Source organism: Coregonus clupeaformis, chromosome 2 (genome assembly GCF_020615455.1).
Source record: "Coregonus clupeaformis isolate EN_2021a chromosome 2, ASM2061545v1, whole genome shotgun sequence".
Lineage (NCBI taxonomy): Eukaryota > Metazoa > Chordata > Actinopteri > Salmoniformes > Salmonidae > Coregonus > Coregonus clupeaformis.
In genome coordinates, this window is record NC_059193.1 from 148,899 (window position 1) to 166,005 (window position 17,107).

General features: G+C 40.2%; 1 protein-coding gene across 1 annotated transcript in view; it reads left to right on the plus strand.

The window, feature by feature from the left end:
- Positions 1–7,235: 7,235 nt before the first annotated feature.
- LOC121577091 (cAMP-dependent protein kinase type II-beta regulatory subunit) overlaps positions 7,236–17,107 on the plus strand; it is a 40,047-nt gene continuing 30,175 nt past the window's right edge. The window contains exon 1 of the mRNA XM_041890862.2: positions 7,236–7,688. Within this exon, the coding sequence (XP_041746796.1) occupies positions 7,424–7,688 (265 nt within the window). The 5' untranslated portion in view covers positions 7,236–7,423. The remainder of the gene's footprint in view (positions 7,689–17,107) is intronic.

The window sequence follows — 17,107 nt, forward strand, 5'->3', positions numbered from 1 at the left end:
TACTGAGTAAAGGGTCTGAATACTTATGTAAATGTGATATCCGTTTCTATTTTTAATATATTTTCAAACATTTCTAAAAACCTGTTTTTGCTTTGTCATTATGGGGTATTAATCAATTTTATAATAAGGCTGCAATGTAACAAAATGTGGTAAAAGTCTAGGGGTCTGAATACTTTCCGAATGCACCGTATCGTACTCTTTAAAACCACGCTAGTTAAAAATACAGATATACAAACCAAACCAAACCAACAAAAAGGGGCACAGCCTCAGAGCATCTAGATACATTTTCTAACCTCTCTGGATTACAACCAAATTATGATAAATGTACTATGTTACGTATTGGATCACTAAAATAATACAATTTTTACATTACCATTTAGTTTACCAATAAAATGGTCTGATGGTGATGTGGATATACTTAGAATACATATCCCAAATGAAATAAATGATCTCACTCCAATACATTTTAATAGAAAGTTAGCAAAAATAGATACGATCTTTCTACCATGGAAAGGTAAATACCTGTCAATTTGTTATTAACTCTTTAGTATTATCCCAGTTTACCTATTTGCTTATGGTCTTGCCTACACCTAGTGAACAGTTTTTTAAATTATGTTTAAAAAAAAATCTGTTTTATTTGTAACGGCAAGCCAGACAAAATTAAATGGGCCTATTTATATCATGAATATGAATTCGGGGGACAGAAATTATTAAATATTAAAGCATTAGACCTATCACTAAAAGCTTCAGTCATACAAAAGTTATACTTAAATCAGAACTGGTTCTCTAGCAAATTAGTACGATTGTCTCACCCAATGTTCAAGAATGGCCTTTTCCCCTTTATTCAGATTACAACCTCTCACTTTCAGTTATTTGAAAAGGAAATCATCTCCCAAATATCACTATTTCTAAAACAAGCCATAGAAAGTTGGTTGCAATTTCAATTTAATCCTCCAGAAACGACAGAACTAATAATGCAACAAATATTGTGGTTAAACTCAAATATACTAATTGATAAAAAACCTTTTTTTTGACAAAACAAAAAAAAAAGGTATAATCTTTGTAAATGATATCATCGGTAGGATTGGTGGGGTTGTCGCACATGCAGCTAACAAAAACATATGGAAATGTCTGCTCTACCCAAAATTACAACCAAATAATTGCAGCATTACCGCAAAAGTGGAAGAGGAAAGGGGAAGCGGGAAAAAGTAAGGAACTTGTCTGTCGGCCTTGCATTAAAGAACATAATTGATTAAAGAAAACTGTGATAGATGAAAAAGTATACCAGTTTCATTTAAGGACCAAAGGATTGACAGCCATCCCATATAGATTGCAAAATAGTTGGGAAGAGATTTTTGACGTACCGATCCCATGGCATAGTGTTTATGAACTGATACGCAAAACGACGTCCGAATCAAAACTTATAATTTTTCAATTTAAATTATTATATACAATTCTTGCTACCAATAGAATGTTATTTATATGGGGGATACAATCTTCCCAGCTCTGCAGATTTTGCTCCGAAGAGACAGAATCATTAGATCATTTGTTTTGGTACTGTCCATTTGTTGCTTGTTTTTGGACACAGGTTCAGGAATGCAATATTTACCTGGAACTAACCCTGCAGATAGCATTACTGGGTGATCTGAAAAGTCATGGTCAATCAATCAATAATATAATAATACTTTTAGCAAAAATGTTTATTTTCAATTTACAATCCGTAGAAACAATGAGAATAGAAAGGTTCAGAACTTTTGTAAAACATCACAGTACAGTTGAAAAATATATGGCAAATACAAATCCAATATGGATGGTGTTACAGTTTTTCTCAGTCGCTTTGGTGCATTTCTTAGATCAAAAGTGCAATTCTTGATACTACTTGTACAAATTCCAAATCATCTAGTCACTTGTGCACATCATTAAAGCAATTTCTTATTCCTTTGAACAAATTGCAATTGCTTTTGTACATATTGCAATTGATAATGTACAAGTGTCAGCTTTTTTCCACATTTTCAATTGCTCATGTCATGTTGATCAAAATATAGTAGATGGTTCTCTGTTGAATAGTCTTACCCCTCAAAACATCTAGGCATTAGTTCCTTGCATAAGCCATTACATGCAAAATTGTTGAACTATTTGTCATAAACTGTCAAGCATAGTTTTACACATTTCTATTAGACCTTTTGTACAAAAACGTAAATTGCTGAATCGTGCAGGTGAAATTAACCCTCACTCATGAAGGAATGTAAAGTGTTAGTTCAACCAACAATCAACCAGTTGTCTAAATTGCTCAAAGGTGCATCTCATGAAGAATCAATTGGCAAGCATATATAGACAGACCACAACACAGAGTTGCAATTTTCCAATAATGGATGGACCAGGAAACGAACAGGGTCAACAGCCAAGAGGAGGAAGAAGAGGAGCAAGGATGCGTGGTGGAAGGCAAAACAGAGGAAGAGGCAGAAGAGGACATAGGCGCATATCTGATGACATAAGGGCCACTATTGTAGACCATGTTGTCAATCATGGCCTTACAATGGCTGAGGCGGGTCGAAGGGTGCAGCCGAATATTGGGAGATCAACCGTGTCCTCAATAGTACAAACGTTTCGAAGAGAGAACAGGTATGTCCACCAATGTACAGTGCACTGTTACTGTATATAAGCAGTATACTGTATACTTCCTACAATGCTTCATATTACAGTAGTCCACTTGTATTTCACAGCATACAGAAATATACTCTATACAGATACATACTGCACCTTACATGCACCCACCTGTATGTTTTACAGTAAAATGTGTGTTCGCATAGTTTTTGTCTATGTGAAAGTGTGCGATGCATCACTGCATTTTTCCACACATAGGACTGCAAGATTACCTCAAACCGGTGGCAGAGGACGCCTTTTCACACCTCAACAGGAGGAGGCTATTTGCACCATGGTCCGAGCAAACAATGCCATGAGACTCAGGGAAATACAAAGGACCATTATAGAAGACAACGATGTCTTTGAAAACATCCATACGGTTAGCATCTCAACCATCGACAGGGTGCTGCATAGAAACCAGATGAGTATGAAACAGCTGTACCGTGTACCATTCCAAAGGAATGAGGACAGAGTTAAGGAGCTACGGTACCAGTATGTACAGGTAAAACATATATCTATGTAACTACTTTACAGCAACATTTTATAGTGTTACATAGTACAGTAAGCATAAACTGCACACATTTCCATTGCTGTGGAAGGAACATGCAATATATGTACATTTTATGTCACTCTTCCTTACCAAAACAAATTCAACTGTGTGTTCTGGGATATAGCGTATAATGGAGTTGGAATCAAGTGAACCCTCTCACAACTTTGTATACGTGGATGAGGCTGGCTTCAACCTGACCAAATGCAGAAGGCGGGGTCGGAATATCATCGGTCACAGAGCTACTGTGGATTTGCCAGGCCAACGGGGAGGAAATATCACCATGTGTGCTGCTATTTCGGAGCATGGTGTCCTAACCCATATCCCCCTTTTAGGGCCATACAACACCCAGCATCTACTCAACTTTTTTAGAGACTCTCTACAGGGCTCTCATCCCTGATGATGAGAGGGGTCTGTTTAGAGAGGATTTGCCAAAGTATGTGGTCATTTGTGATAATGTGAGTTTCCATCGATCAAACATCATAAGGCAATGGTTTGTGACCCACCCGAGGATGCTCATAGAATTCCTCCCACCTTATTCACCATTCCTTAACCCAATTGAGGAGTTCTTTTCAGCATGGAGGTGGAAGGTGTACGATCGTCAGCCACACACACAGATGACCCTGCTGGCTGCAATGGATGCAGCATGTGAGGACACCACAGTAGACGCCTGCAGAGGATGGATAAGGCATTCCAAAAGATTCTTTCCACGTTGCATTGGAAGGGAAAATATCCGGTGTGATGTGGATGAGAATATGTGGGCTGACAGACAGGAACGTCTGGATGTGTAGAGACAGCACTAGAACAGTGCTGTGGGCAAAGTTGTACCTTAGGGGTGGTTTCCTGTGTTTCTTTCTAATTTAGTTTTTTTTTCCTTTGTGCCCCTTGGGTTGTCCAGTCTCTTTCAATCAATAACCCACATACAGTAATATGTAAATAGTACTGTTGAAATTGATATATGCCATAGAAGTGCAGCCTTGTGCATTTTCAATACAGTAACTGTCATCCAAACTGTAGCCTAAGTTTACATCAGGTAATACTGTCAAAGTACACAGTTCCATTGACAACATGCCTAAACATTTTGACAACCTTGTTCGTGAACAATGACTCAATGACTTATCATTCTGATGACACTGACATGATCATTGGCATGAATATTTACTTTTGAGAGATGTACTAAGGATTTTTAGTGACTGACTAGCTTTAGAAACATATCTATTGTATATTGCAGTTTGTACAAATTGTTCTGAGAAATGCACTTATTATTTTGCACATGTTAGGGATGATGTGAAAAATGCACCAAAGCGACTGAGAAAAACTGTAAGAGATAGATGGGTGGTGTTGAATGGAGTTGAAGGATGGGACTAAGAACAACTAACAACAACAAGATAACTAACGTAAAGCATACTGTGTCCATAATAAGTATATAGGTTATAGGTTGAGAGCTTTTGTGAAAGAGCACAGTTAGAAAGATATGGCATATAGAAGCAAACTGGATGGACATCATGAAAATGATCGTAGAGGTTGAGGGTAGAGGAAGTTCAGGTGTAAAAAACAAACAAAATATAATTATTGTAAAATTGACTGTGCCCATAAAAATGTATATAGTATGTATAGCTGGAAGTAGAGGCCTAAGCATTGTTGTTCACTAGTTTACTCCAATTAAGGAAGGGGTGGTGGGGTTGGAAAGTAATAAAGGGATTTTTTTTTTTGAAGGATATGTTTATGTGTATGTATGTGCATATATGTATGTATGTATGTATGTATGTATGTATGTATGTATATATATATATTTATTTACGAGAAAAAATATATAACATATGGGGGACCTTTGTAAAAATAAAAATAAATCAAGGGGCACAGGATGCGATCTCCCTTCAGCTCAAACAAACTCCATCAGCCATGTGCTTTTACCAAAAGAAGCCATCACATGCTCTGGCAAAACCTAGGCTCCATCATGCCTCCAGACTGCATTCACTTCCTGTGGGCAGCCGCCAAGAAACAAAGCTGGGTTTAAATACATGCAACTCAAGTCACATGACAAGGCAATTAACCAATATAAGTTCTTGTTAGGTTAAATGTGCAAATGAGTCACACCTGTGACATTTATATACAGTATATAAACTATACCAGGAGTATTCAACTCTATGAGGTCCGGAGCCTGCTGGTTTTCTGTTCTAACTGATAATTAATTGCCCCCACCTGGTGTCCAAGATTAGAGGGGAACAATGAAAAAACGCAGTGGAACTGGCTTCGAGGTCCAGAGTTGAGTTTGAGGGCACTATACCATACACTAGTCCCCAGCTGCAAGGAATCTGCAAAAAAAGAAAATGCATGTTATATTTTACATTTGAGTCATTTAGCAGATGCTCTTATCCAGAGCGACTTACAGTTAGTGAGTGCATACATTTTTCATACTGGCCCCCCGTGGGAATCGAACCCACAACCCTGGCGTTGCAAGCACCATGCTCTACCAACTGAGTTACAGGAGGCCTTATATAAATTCATTACATCTAAACTGTAGGCCTAGTCTATTCACCATTGCCTCATTATAATCTGGCAAACTATTGTTTCATCCATGATGTATTGTAGGCTATACCAAACTCATTGTAGGCTAGTACATTTCAGCTTCCAATGTCGACAGTTTCATTTACCATGGGCAAGTTTGTAATCAGCAGCCAACTATTAATTAAGTAAATACACACTGAGGGCACACAATTGACCTGAGACAAATTGTGAGCCGTTCAGATGGACTGATGAGTTTGTGGTAGTTGGTCTCCATGCTAGCGATGCTTGCTCCTATCTTGGTAAATAGGAGGTCAAACTGGCCTTGGTCATATCGGAAGTATAGTAAAAACTCCTCTCTAAACAGGCATAGTTGACCAGCAGATGGTACTCCCCTTGCTTTCAAACTATAGGCGGCATTCTGCGTTCTCCCTACAGTTCTCAGACATTAGCTTCGTCCACGACTTCCTGAATGAACTACAATCCTGACGCTGTGTATCACTTGCGCTACAGCATTCGAAACCTATGGCATTAAATATAATCAGCATGAAATAATATTTAAAATAAAAAAGAAACACTTACTGTAGCAGTTTTGCACAGATCCATACAGCTATGGGTGCCTACATCCGACGAAACTACACTTCCCAAGTTACACTTACACACAGGTGTTCGGGGATGCTAGATTGCTAATTAGCACAGGTGGTCGTCTCGTCTACCATATGTTTTCCATAAACAAGTGCTGTAACATGTAGCTATGGCCATGTGGGAACTCTAACCCGATCAAGGTGTGTATCAATTTAACCTTTTATTTGTAAAATATGAAAGATACCGTCCTTATGTTTCCAAAACCGTTCCCTCGCATATATTCAATAAATATTGTTGCTATCCAAGAAACACATAGCTGAAAGTTACACATAAGTACCTACTTGGGCGGTTTATCTACTTCCGTTTCTGAGACCGAACGCACAGAGGAAGATGCGTTCCTTTGGGCTTATTTTGGACCTAAGCTTGTCACCTGCCTTCCCGTCTTTGGGACGACTCACATTGTTAGCGCTGAGACATGAGCATCTCGTCATTATAAACAGATCTCTGCTGCACGGAAAAGCAACCTACAAATTGGAAAAATACACTGCACGCACTGCAGCCTAGTCTGGCAGATGAGTCGCAGCAGTGCGGATTGTATATCCCATTGAAATGAATGGACCTAATGCAACTGGTGTGCACAAGGCGTTGGTGAATGTTTAATTTTTGTTGCACACATATGAAGTAAAAATTTTTGATTACATAATGAAAAAAGTTTGACTGTATAATTTATTAAGCAGCATTGATGCAATGGCTGTCATCTGATTAGGCCTACAACATTATGCCACTGCAGTTTTTGCCTTCAATTGCAGAGCTGATTAGGCCTACAACATTATACCACTGCAGTTTTTGCCATCCATTGCATTGCTGCAGCTCGCTCTCATACGCAATCCCTGGGATGGTGGTTGCCATGGTTTCTTTGGTCACATGTGTAGCCAGCAGCAGCAGAAGATGCTGAGTCCAAAAATTCAGAGCCATTTTCATTCAGCACATTGAAAGGATTCTCTGCATTGCATGGGGATTATAAAACATTCCCGGGGCAATTAAGCGCATATCACAGTATTTGAATTGAATAGAATTCTTTCGTTTTTTGGAAGCACAAAGATATACATTTTATTCGTATTTCTCATAGATTTGACATCAGGAATGAGTATAGAAATTCCTGAAGGATTGACGGAGCTGTTGCAGAGCTTTACCGTGGAAGTGCTGAGGAATCAGCCGGGAGATTTGCTCGAGTTCGCTTTGCAGTATTTCACCCAACTGAAGGACAGTGAAACCAGAGGAGCCGCGTTTGGCAATGACCAAAATTCGGCCACGAGACTCAGTGGGAAAGCGGTCAATTTCATCGAGGAAGCCATGCAGATTGATTCTGAAAATGGAGAGGAGGAGAGTGACGACGAGGAATTCATAGGTAGGCTAATAAATTAATAATAACAACGTTGAGCTTTCTATTATATTGTATTCTATTTCTATTATATTCTTCAACCATTGGAATATTGGAATGGAATGACAGAATAAATAGTATATGGGATGGAATGGAATCCTACAATTGCAACATGTTTGCCTCTTAGAAAATGTAGCCACTATAGCCAGTCAAAAATGTGTGATGAGCGTTCGAATCATTTGCCACATTGTAACAACACCATGCCGTGATGATTCTGTCTGGGCTGTCTTTCGCCAAATATGGACATGGTGATCGCGGCTGTTTGACACGTAATGAACATACTGTACAGCTGTGTGACATTCGATCTCTAGCAGAAAGTTTATCCTGATTCCTAATTCCTTAGAATTTCATTTGACATCATTAGGCCTACACAATGCATATAGACCAAGTTACTACAGAGGGAGCTAGAGCAACAATAGATTGCACAGTCTTCATGAAAATCACATACACCTTTGCAGTGGCGATTTTAGCATGTCAATATTGGTGGGGCAAACTCCCTTTTTTGGGGGGATGCATGCCAGCAAAGCCACAACACAACACTAAACAATACATTAATTGCACTATAACGGTGCCAAACAGTGCCCACAAAATGCAAGGGCCTACATAAAGCTGTCTCAACAGCAGATCTTTCCTTTCAGCACCATGGAGTGAATCCTTACCACCGCTACACCTGGCTATCAGCGGAGCCTTGTCTGGCAGCGAAACTGTTAATTCAGCCTCATTTACTGCCTTTTAAAAAAACACAGCTGATATTGCTGACTTGCTTAAACAAATGTGGTTTCTACTGACAGTTGAGATGTACAAACTATGGCATAAGGGGAGGACAAGCGGATAAGAGGCAATCCGTAATTTCGATTAAGACATTAATGAGTGAGCTAAGATGGACGTAGTCAATATACCTATTTGTTCAGCACTTTTGAAATGTACAGCGACAGAATTCAGAACATGGGCCGTTCTTACAGTGTTCTCCCTGTACACCAAGTCAGAACCGTAGGATAAATAAAGGGGGCATATAAGCAGACAAGCTCTTACAATATTTGATGATGAAATTTCTCTAAAACAGGCTATAGGCTACATGTTCACCACCAAGTCAGAACAGTAAGCTAAGTTAAGAGGGGGAAAGGGACCAAATTATTAGGGTGAGGCACATGGACTACTAACAGCTTACTACACAACATACACGTAGTATTACTTTCTTAGCTACAGTATACATATCTCCCTGGTATATTACATCATTTATGCAACAGCATACAATACATTTTTGGACTCATCGTTGTGCTGTGCTCACTTGTACAGGAAGGTGGCACGGCGGTCCTTCTTGTGGGAACATTTTGTCATCAAAGTCTGGCATTCTCTGGATTTATGGTGCTTTCAAGACAACTGGGAACTCTGAAAAAGACAAGTTTGAATCATGACGTCAGTGATCTTCAGGTCGGAGCTCTAGAAAGAGGCCCGAGTTCCCGACTTGGAATTCCGAGTTGGATGACCGTTCAGCACCCAAGGGGGCTTGAACTTTCTAGCTCTCCCTGTAGATTTTGCAGTGACGTAGTGTCCCCATGAGTGACAGCACACTGAGCCAATCACGGCGCAACTAGAGAAGATTACCAACCACTACGCTCTGTATTTTCCGCTGGCTGCCCTTCCACCACAGAAAGCACTGAGCTAGGCTGAAACAGCTGCATTTTGGAGCTGCCTTACTCAAGAAAGCAAAAAAGAGACCATGTTTGTATACGGCTTTATTAACTCAATATATACAGTTGAAGTCGGAAGTTTACATACACCTTAGCCAAATACATTTAAACTCAGTTTTTCACAAATCCTGACATTTAATCCTAGTAAACATTCCCTGTCTTAGGTCACTGTCAGAATAATAGTAGACAGAACTATTTATTTCAGCTTTTATTTCTTTCATCACATTCCCGGTGGGTCAGAAGTTTACATACACTCAATTAGTATTTGGTAGCATTGCCTTTAAATTGTTTAACTTGGGTCAAATGTTTCGGGTAGCCTTCCACAAGCTTCCCACAATAAATTGGGTGAATTTTGGCCTGTTCCTCCTGACAGAGCTGGTGTAACTGAGTCAGGTTTGTAGGCCTCCTTGCTCGCACATGCTTTTTCAGTTCTGCCCACAAATGTTCTATAGGATTGAGGTCAGGGCTTTGTGATGGCCACTCCAATACCTTGACATTGTCCATTTGGAAGACCCATTTGCGACCAAGCTTGAACTTCCTGACTGATGTCTTGAGATGTTGCTTCAATATATCCACATAATTTTCCTTCCTCATGATGCCATCTATTTTGTGGAGTGCACCAGTCCCTCCTGCAGCAAAGCACCCCCACAACATGATGCTGCCACCCCTGTGCTTCACGGTTGGGATGGTGTTCTTTGGCTTGCAAGCCGACCCCATTTTCCTCCAAACATAACGATGGTCATTATGGCCAAACAGTTCTATTTTTGTTTCATCAGACCAGAGGACATTTCTCCAAAAAGTACGATCTTTGTTCCAATGTGCAGTTGCAAACCGTAGTCTGGCTTTTTTATGGCGGTTTTGGAGCAGTGGCTTCTTTCTTGCTGAGCGGCCTTTCAGGTTATGTCGATATAGGACTCGGCTTACTGTGGATATAGATACTTTTGTGCCTGTTTCCTCCAGCATCTTCACAGGGTCCTTTGCTGTTGTTCTGGGATTGATTTGCACTTTTCGCACCAAAGTACGTTCATCTCTAGGAGACAGAACGCATCTCCTTCCTGAGTGGTATGACGGCTGCGTGGTCCCATGGTGTTTATACTTGCATACTATTGTTTGTACAGATGAACGTGGTACCTTCAGGCGTCCCAAGGATGAATCAGACTTGTGGAGGTCTACAATGTTTTTCCTGAGGTCTTGGTTAATTTCTTTTGATTTTCACATGGTGTCAAGCAAAGAGGCACAGAGTTTGAAGGTAGGCCTTGAAATACATCCACAGGTACACCTCCAATTGACTCAAATTATGTCAATTAGCCTATCAGAAGCTTCTAAAGCCATGGCATCATTTTCTGGAATTGTCCAAGCTGTTTAAAGGCACAGTCAACTTAGTGTATGGAAACTTCTGACCCACTGGAATTGTGATACAGTGAATTTTAAGTGAAATAATCTGTCTGTAAACAATTGTTGGAAAAAATTACTTGTGTCATGCACAAAGTAGATGTCCTAACGGACTTGCCACAACTATAGTTTGTTAACAAGACATTTGTGGAGTGGTTGAAAAAAAGAGTTTTAATGACTCCAACCTAAGTGTATGTAAACCTCCGACTTCAACTGTATATATGTGACACGTATTAATGCCAAAATAACATGCAAAACAGGCAACCATTATTTGTTTTCTTTAGCTAAACAGGTGGGGCTCAAAACAATTGGGGCTCTGCGATGATGATACCAATTTACATTCAAAATAGAGTGAAAAAACTTCATATAAATGACCAGCCTTTTTAGGCAGTCGATACAGATGTAGGATCTTAATTTGAGCCATTTTGCTACAGCAGGAAAATAATCATGCAGCAACAGGAAATGGGAAACTTTATGTGGATTATATTTTTGGAGAGGTTGACACATTTTTCGTAAGGGCAAATCAAGTCTGACATTTTAAAGTAGAAATTACAAACTTTAAAAAACTTTTTAAACCTTTAATACACTATACGTTTGCATTTCATGCTGTGCAGGAAAATTCTCAGCAACAAAAAAGTGATGCAATTAAAGTCCTACATCTGTACACAGCAGTATGGGATTGGCACACACCTCTGTAGGACTGAAAGCAAAGCAGTTGGGGTAAAAAGCACAAGTGTTTGTGACAGGTTAGCATTCCATGCCTCAGTGGTTATGGTGCTTGAGAAAGAGGAAGTCTGGATGGCTGCTAATAGGAAGATAGGCTGCCACAGGCCTATGATAAAACACATGCAGATAAAACAGAACAGACTAGAATAGAATGGAATAGATCAAGCCCCATGGATCATTACTTCATTCAGTACATATACAGTGGTCCTTTGTAGCTCAGTTGGTAGAGCATGGCTCTTGCAATGCCATGATAGTGGGTTAGATTCCAACTTTGGATAAAAGTGTCTGTTAAGTACCGGCATCTAATTTTTCTACTGCTTGAGCTCCTGCACCTCTTACATGCTGAGCAGACCACACACATGCGTGCGCCATTGTGCGCATGTTGATTTTTTTCCTCCCACATCAGACACGATCAGGACATGCAGGTTGAAATATCAAAACAAACTCAAAACCAACTATAATAACATGGGGAAAGGTCGAAAATTATTAAACATTTATGGCAATTTAGCTAGCTAGCTTGCTGTTTTTAGCTAACTTGGCCTGGGATATAAACATTGGTTTGTTATTTTACCAGAAATGCACAAGGTCCTCTACTCCAACAATTAATCCACAGATAAAACAGTAAACCAAGTTCAGGCTTCCTTCAGGCTTCTTCTTCTTCTTTGGACTTTATATGTCGATTGGTAACCAACTTTAAGATGCATTACCACCACCAACTGGACTGGAGTGTGGACCTTAGTTCATCTTTCAATCACCCACATGGGTATATGCTCCTAAAAACCAATGAGGAAATGGGAGAGGCAGGACTTGCAGCGTGTCGAGCGTCACAAATAGAACCAAGTTCTATTTTAGCGCCTGGCAACACAGATGCTCGTGAGCAGTGTGGGTGCAAAGATTGAATAACATGTATGTGTACATTTATTTTGCAACGCTTGCACACGGGACGTGTCCGGTCTGGTCAGCATGTTAATCCTGTGTCACACTTAGCAATTTGGACGCAATTGTAATTGCATGCAACGTCGGATCCTGTCATACAGCTTATCATATTTTCATAAATTATTTGTTTATCCAAATGTTTGGTAATTGTAACAGCATCACTATAGACAAAATGCTGGCTGTACAATTTAGCTAGCTGGCCAAACTGTTGCCTATTTGCCAACCATGTTTTACCAAGTTAGCTAGCTAACCAAGCTAGTGACGAGCTAAGCTAGTTAGCTAGCTAGTGCAGTTCATGTTGGACAATTTCAGTTGAAACTGGACAGAGAAAGGTCTGGGTTCACTTTAAAAATTATGCATGGTCTGGCAGTGCCTTCAGAAATTATTCACACCCCTTGACTTTTTCCACATTTTGTTGTGTAACAGCCTGAATTTAAAATGGATAAGAATTGAGATTTTGTGTCACTGGCCTAAACACAATACTCCATAATGTCAAAGTGGAATTATGTTTTTAGAATTTGATACAAATTAATTAAAAACGAAAAGCTGAAATTAGTTAATAAGTATTCAACCACTTTGTAATGGCCAGACTAAATAAGTTCAGGAGTATTGTGTGCAATAATAGTGTTTAACATGATTTTTGAATGACTACTTAATCTCTGTACCACACACAATTATCTGTAAGGTCCCTCAGTCGAGCAGTGAATTTCAAACACAGACTCAACCACAAAGAGCAGGGAGGTTTTCCAATGCCTCGCAAAGAAGGGCACGTATTGGTAGATGGGTAAAAAAAAAAGCAGACATTGAATATCCCTTTGAGCGTGGTGAAGTTATTAATTACACTTTGCATGGTGTATCAATACACCCAGTCACTACAGATACAGGTGTCCTTCCTAACTCAGTTGCCGGAGAGGAAGGAAACCGCTCAGGGATTTCACCACGAGGCCAATGTTTTCACTTTGTCATTATGGGTTATTGTGTGCAGTGGCATGTATTCATGGATGCCAAGGGAAGCCAGGCTTCCCCACAAAATTGACCAAGAAAAAAACATACAAAATAATGTATATTTCGTCTCTGTAACAATGACATTGTAAGTCGAGAAGCAGGTGCAGGTGAAACGTTTAATAAAACAACAAACATGAAACGAGACAGCGTAACAGTGGCGATATAGCATATACACAGGAACAATACTGACTGAGGACTGCACGTAAGGGAGGGACATATAAAGGGGAGGTAATGAGGGAAGGTAATGGAGTCCAGGTGTCAATCATAATGATCTGCAGGTGCGCGTAATGATGGAATCCCAGGACCGGTGGTTAGTATTCCGGCGACGTCGTACACCGGAGGGGAGGAGCAGGAGTAGACGTGACAGTCTCTCTGTGTTTCATAAATGTGACCGACCTCCTTGATTCAGTCTTATGTAGCAAAATTTGAAATTGTGTTTTTTACATTGGATAAAAGCAGAGACACAGAGCTACAAAATGGTATATCATACACTGCATTTAAGAGAACAATGGGAAAGTAATTCTGCTTTGAAAGTTGATAATCTTGGCCTTTGAACGTTTTGGTACCTACTAAAGAGTTCTTCTTTGTCTACACCCATTCAGCATCATTCACACCCGCTTAAGCTCTAGCCCCACCCATCTCGTTTCGCTCTCGGAGCGTTCAGAGTGCACACTTGACTCTCTGGCCGATAAGTAGGGTTGATCCGAGCGTTCTGATCTCACAAAGGAAGTCAAGCACCCAAGCTAACTGGCTAACATGGGCTAGCTTGCTAGCTACATCCAGACACAAAATTGGGATTATGGTTAATTGTTTACCTCTGGATAACATGAAAACAGCCTAACCAGCTCTGCTAGGGCGAGTAAAATGGTCAGAGCTGGTTAGGCTGTTTTAATGTTATCCAGAGCGTTGGTGACTGTAACTGTGCTGCTGGCAACAATTTAATTATGCTTTTTTGCCGATGTTTACTGACTCCGGCCATATTCAACAGGTGTTGTGAGTTCATAAATTCATCAGTTATTCTGCGCTCTGGCGTACTCAGACTGAATTTATGAACGCACCCGAAATGGTTACTTGCATAGTGGAGTCTTTTGTTAAGACATGTAGCTAGCTAGCTAGGTAAACAATGAACCATAATCCCAACTCATGACATTACTACCCTGCATGAATCTGCAGGTAGCTACCCAACCAGGTTCAATGTTAGCTAGCTAACATTAGGCTCTAAATAGCCAAGCAAATGGCTCTGAAATACGAATAATAAGATCATACACGTAATGTTAGCTAGCAAGCCAGCCAGCTAACCTTAGCTAGCTAGTTAAACAATGAACCATAATCCCAACTCATGACTTTACTACCCTGCATGAATCTGCAGGTAGCTAACCTACCAGGTTCAATGTTAGCAAGCAAATGGCTCTGAGATACGAATAATAAGATCATACACGTAACGTTAGCTAGTGAGCCAGCTAGCTAACAGTACGTTTTAATTTGAAATGAAACCACTTTCTGTCAAGATTAGATACGTGTAATATCTGAAAATGTAGCTAGCTAGACTATCTTACCCGTTTACATCATGCATGATGGACGCGTGTCCCTGTCACGGATGCCATGGTTGCCCTTAGTTTGAAGATGTAATCCGGAGACAGGTGTTTTCTCCATCTCTTTAGCTATCGTGCTCTAATTCCACTGATTTCAAAACTTGATCCTCCAGAAAGTGGAGAGCACCACTTATGCAGCTCCACTACACGATACATTAAAAGAAAAGCTGCGTTAGACAGGATTATCTACACATGCTGACCAGCTCAAATAGACAGAAGCGTGCTATATGGCAGACCAATCCAAACTCCTCTCTCGGCATGTCCAGCCCACTCATTATCTCAGCCAATCATGGCTAGTGGGAAGGTTGCTGTCTTTTTCTATGGCTTAACCAGCTAGGCTCGTAATTTAACAATTTTATTCGTATTTACAGATGGCATACAAGTTTGTTATTAAGGCACATGAAAGTTCACATGTTCCAGAAGGCATTTCAGCAAAAAAACGCATTTTGATAAAAAAAAAAAAATGTAAGTTCAAATGGCTCTCCTGTGAAGTAGTGACCCGCGACATACACCTAGTTTCCTGAAGCAAGTCACAAATGTCCTTCAATTCGCAAGAGGCTGAATGTCTCACTGGAGAAAGCATCCGAGCAAACAAAACAGCGCCCCTCTGTCTCAGTATGTTTAGCGTATCTATCTTATGCTGTCTGGTCAGAAAGAGTGTGATATTATTGTTGCCCGTAGCATTGAATGCAAGGGAAGCCAGCAAGCATTTGGCCTCCCTTGATAAAAATTAAATAAATAAATAGCCAATCAGCATTGAGCTAAACTGAGTGAGCTCAGCTGTGAATGGTCCTGGCGCACCAAATAAAGTGTCAAGGGAAGTCTGTTTGGATTTGGATTCAGACCAATCACATCACAAGCCAAATGTCATTATTGACAGAAAAAAAATTGAATTGTTGCATCTTGTTGTGTTGTTGTCCTCCGTTGGCTAGCTAGTTAGCTAAACTTATCCCTTTCCTAAATTAGCCATGGTTGGAGATAGGGATTTGGACCTGTGGTTTTACTTAATTCTCCATTCTGGCCAATGATTATAACGGCGATTCTGATTCAACTATTAATTCATACATTGTGCCCCTCGCCTGAGAGGATGGAAGTTCAACATGTAGCTAGGGTCGTGGAAATGTCAGTACTGAGAGAGACTTGGACAACTATTCAAGCAATCATCTTTATTTAACATCGATTAATTATTGCAATAATGAAGCCTTCGACCGCACACTCTGAAGTGTGTGTTGCCGAGAGCTTAACTAATAATGAAAAAACAGAGATCTTATATAGGAGACCTAAAAATGCTTAGTCATGGCTGGTTCCACCCCTTCCATGCAGATTGGGGGCACCATAAACCACTTTAGGTTCATCTCCTGGTTATCTGCCTCTGGTGTTATTTTTAACCCCACCTCAACTTAGTTTCCCAGATGCCAGGATAATCAGGAATACTGAGGCCTTTGTTCTGCTCCTCCAGGCTATCTCCATCTGGTTAAACACCACATATTGTCTATGGAATGCAGGCTCAGTCCGACCGGAGACATCTCCCAAACATGCGCCACTAATCACAGAATGGAATGTGGCTGTTTTTATCACCAAGATATCAATCAATTGTCAGCACAAGCTATCTCTAGTAAAACCATACGCCCAGAATAGCTGCAGTGTCATAGAGTGGAGACCCAACTCAGTCCCACAGACGCAGATGAGAGAGTACTGAGAACCCTATTCCATTGCATAAAACTACCATTCAATGCATAAACAGTATTAAAACATAATCTTGTAATTTTTCTATCACACTAGATGTAGAATGCTAATGTTAACTAGCTGGCCTGCCGTATCATTGTCCATGAAAGGAAGCTAGGCTAGCGAGCAAGTATTTTAGCCAGGTAGTCTAGGACAACAAAAACTAAAAGCGTGTACTGTATGACAGAGTCACAGACCATTTAGGCAACATGAAAGAGGAGGATGGTATTGGCGTTTCTCTACAAGTAGGGTGAGTCAACATGTTTTTTTCTACTTGCACGCACACACACACACACACACACACACACACACACACACA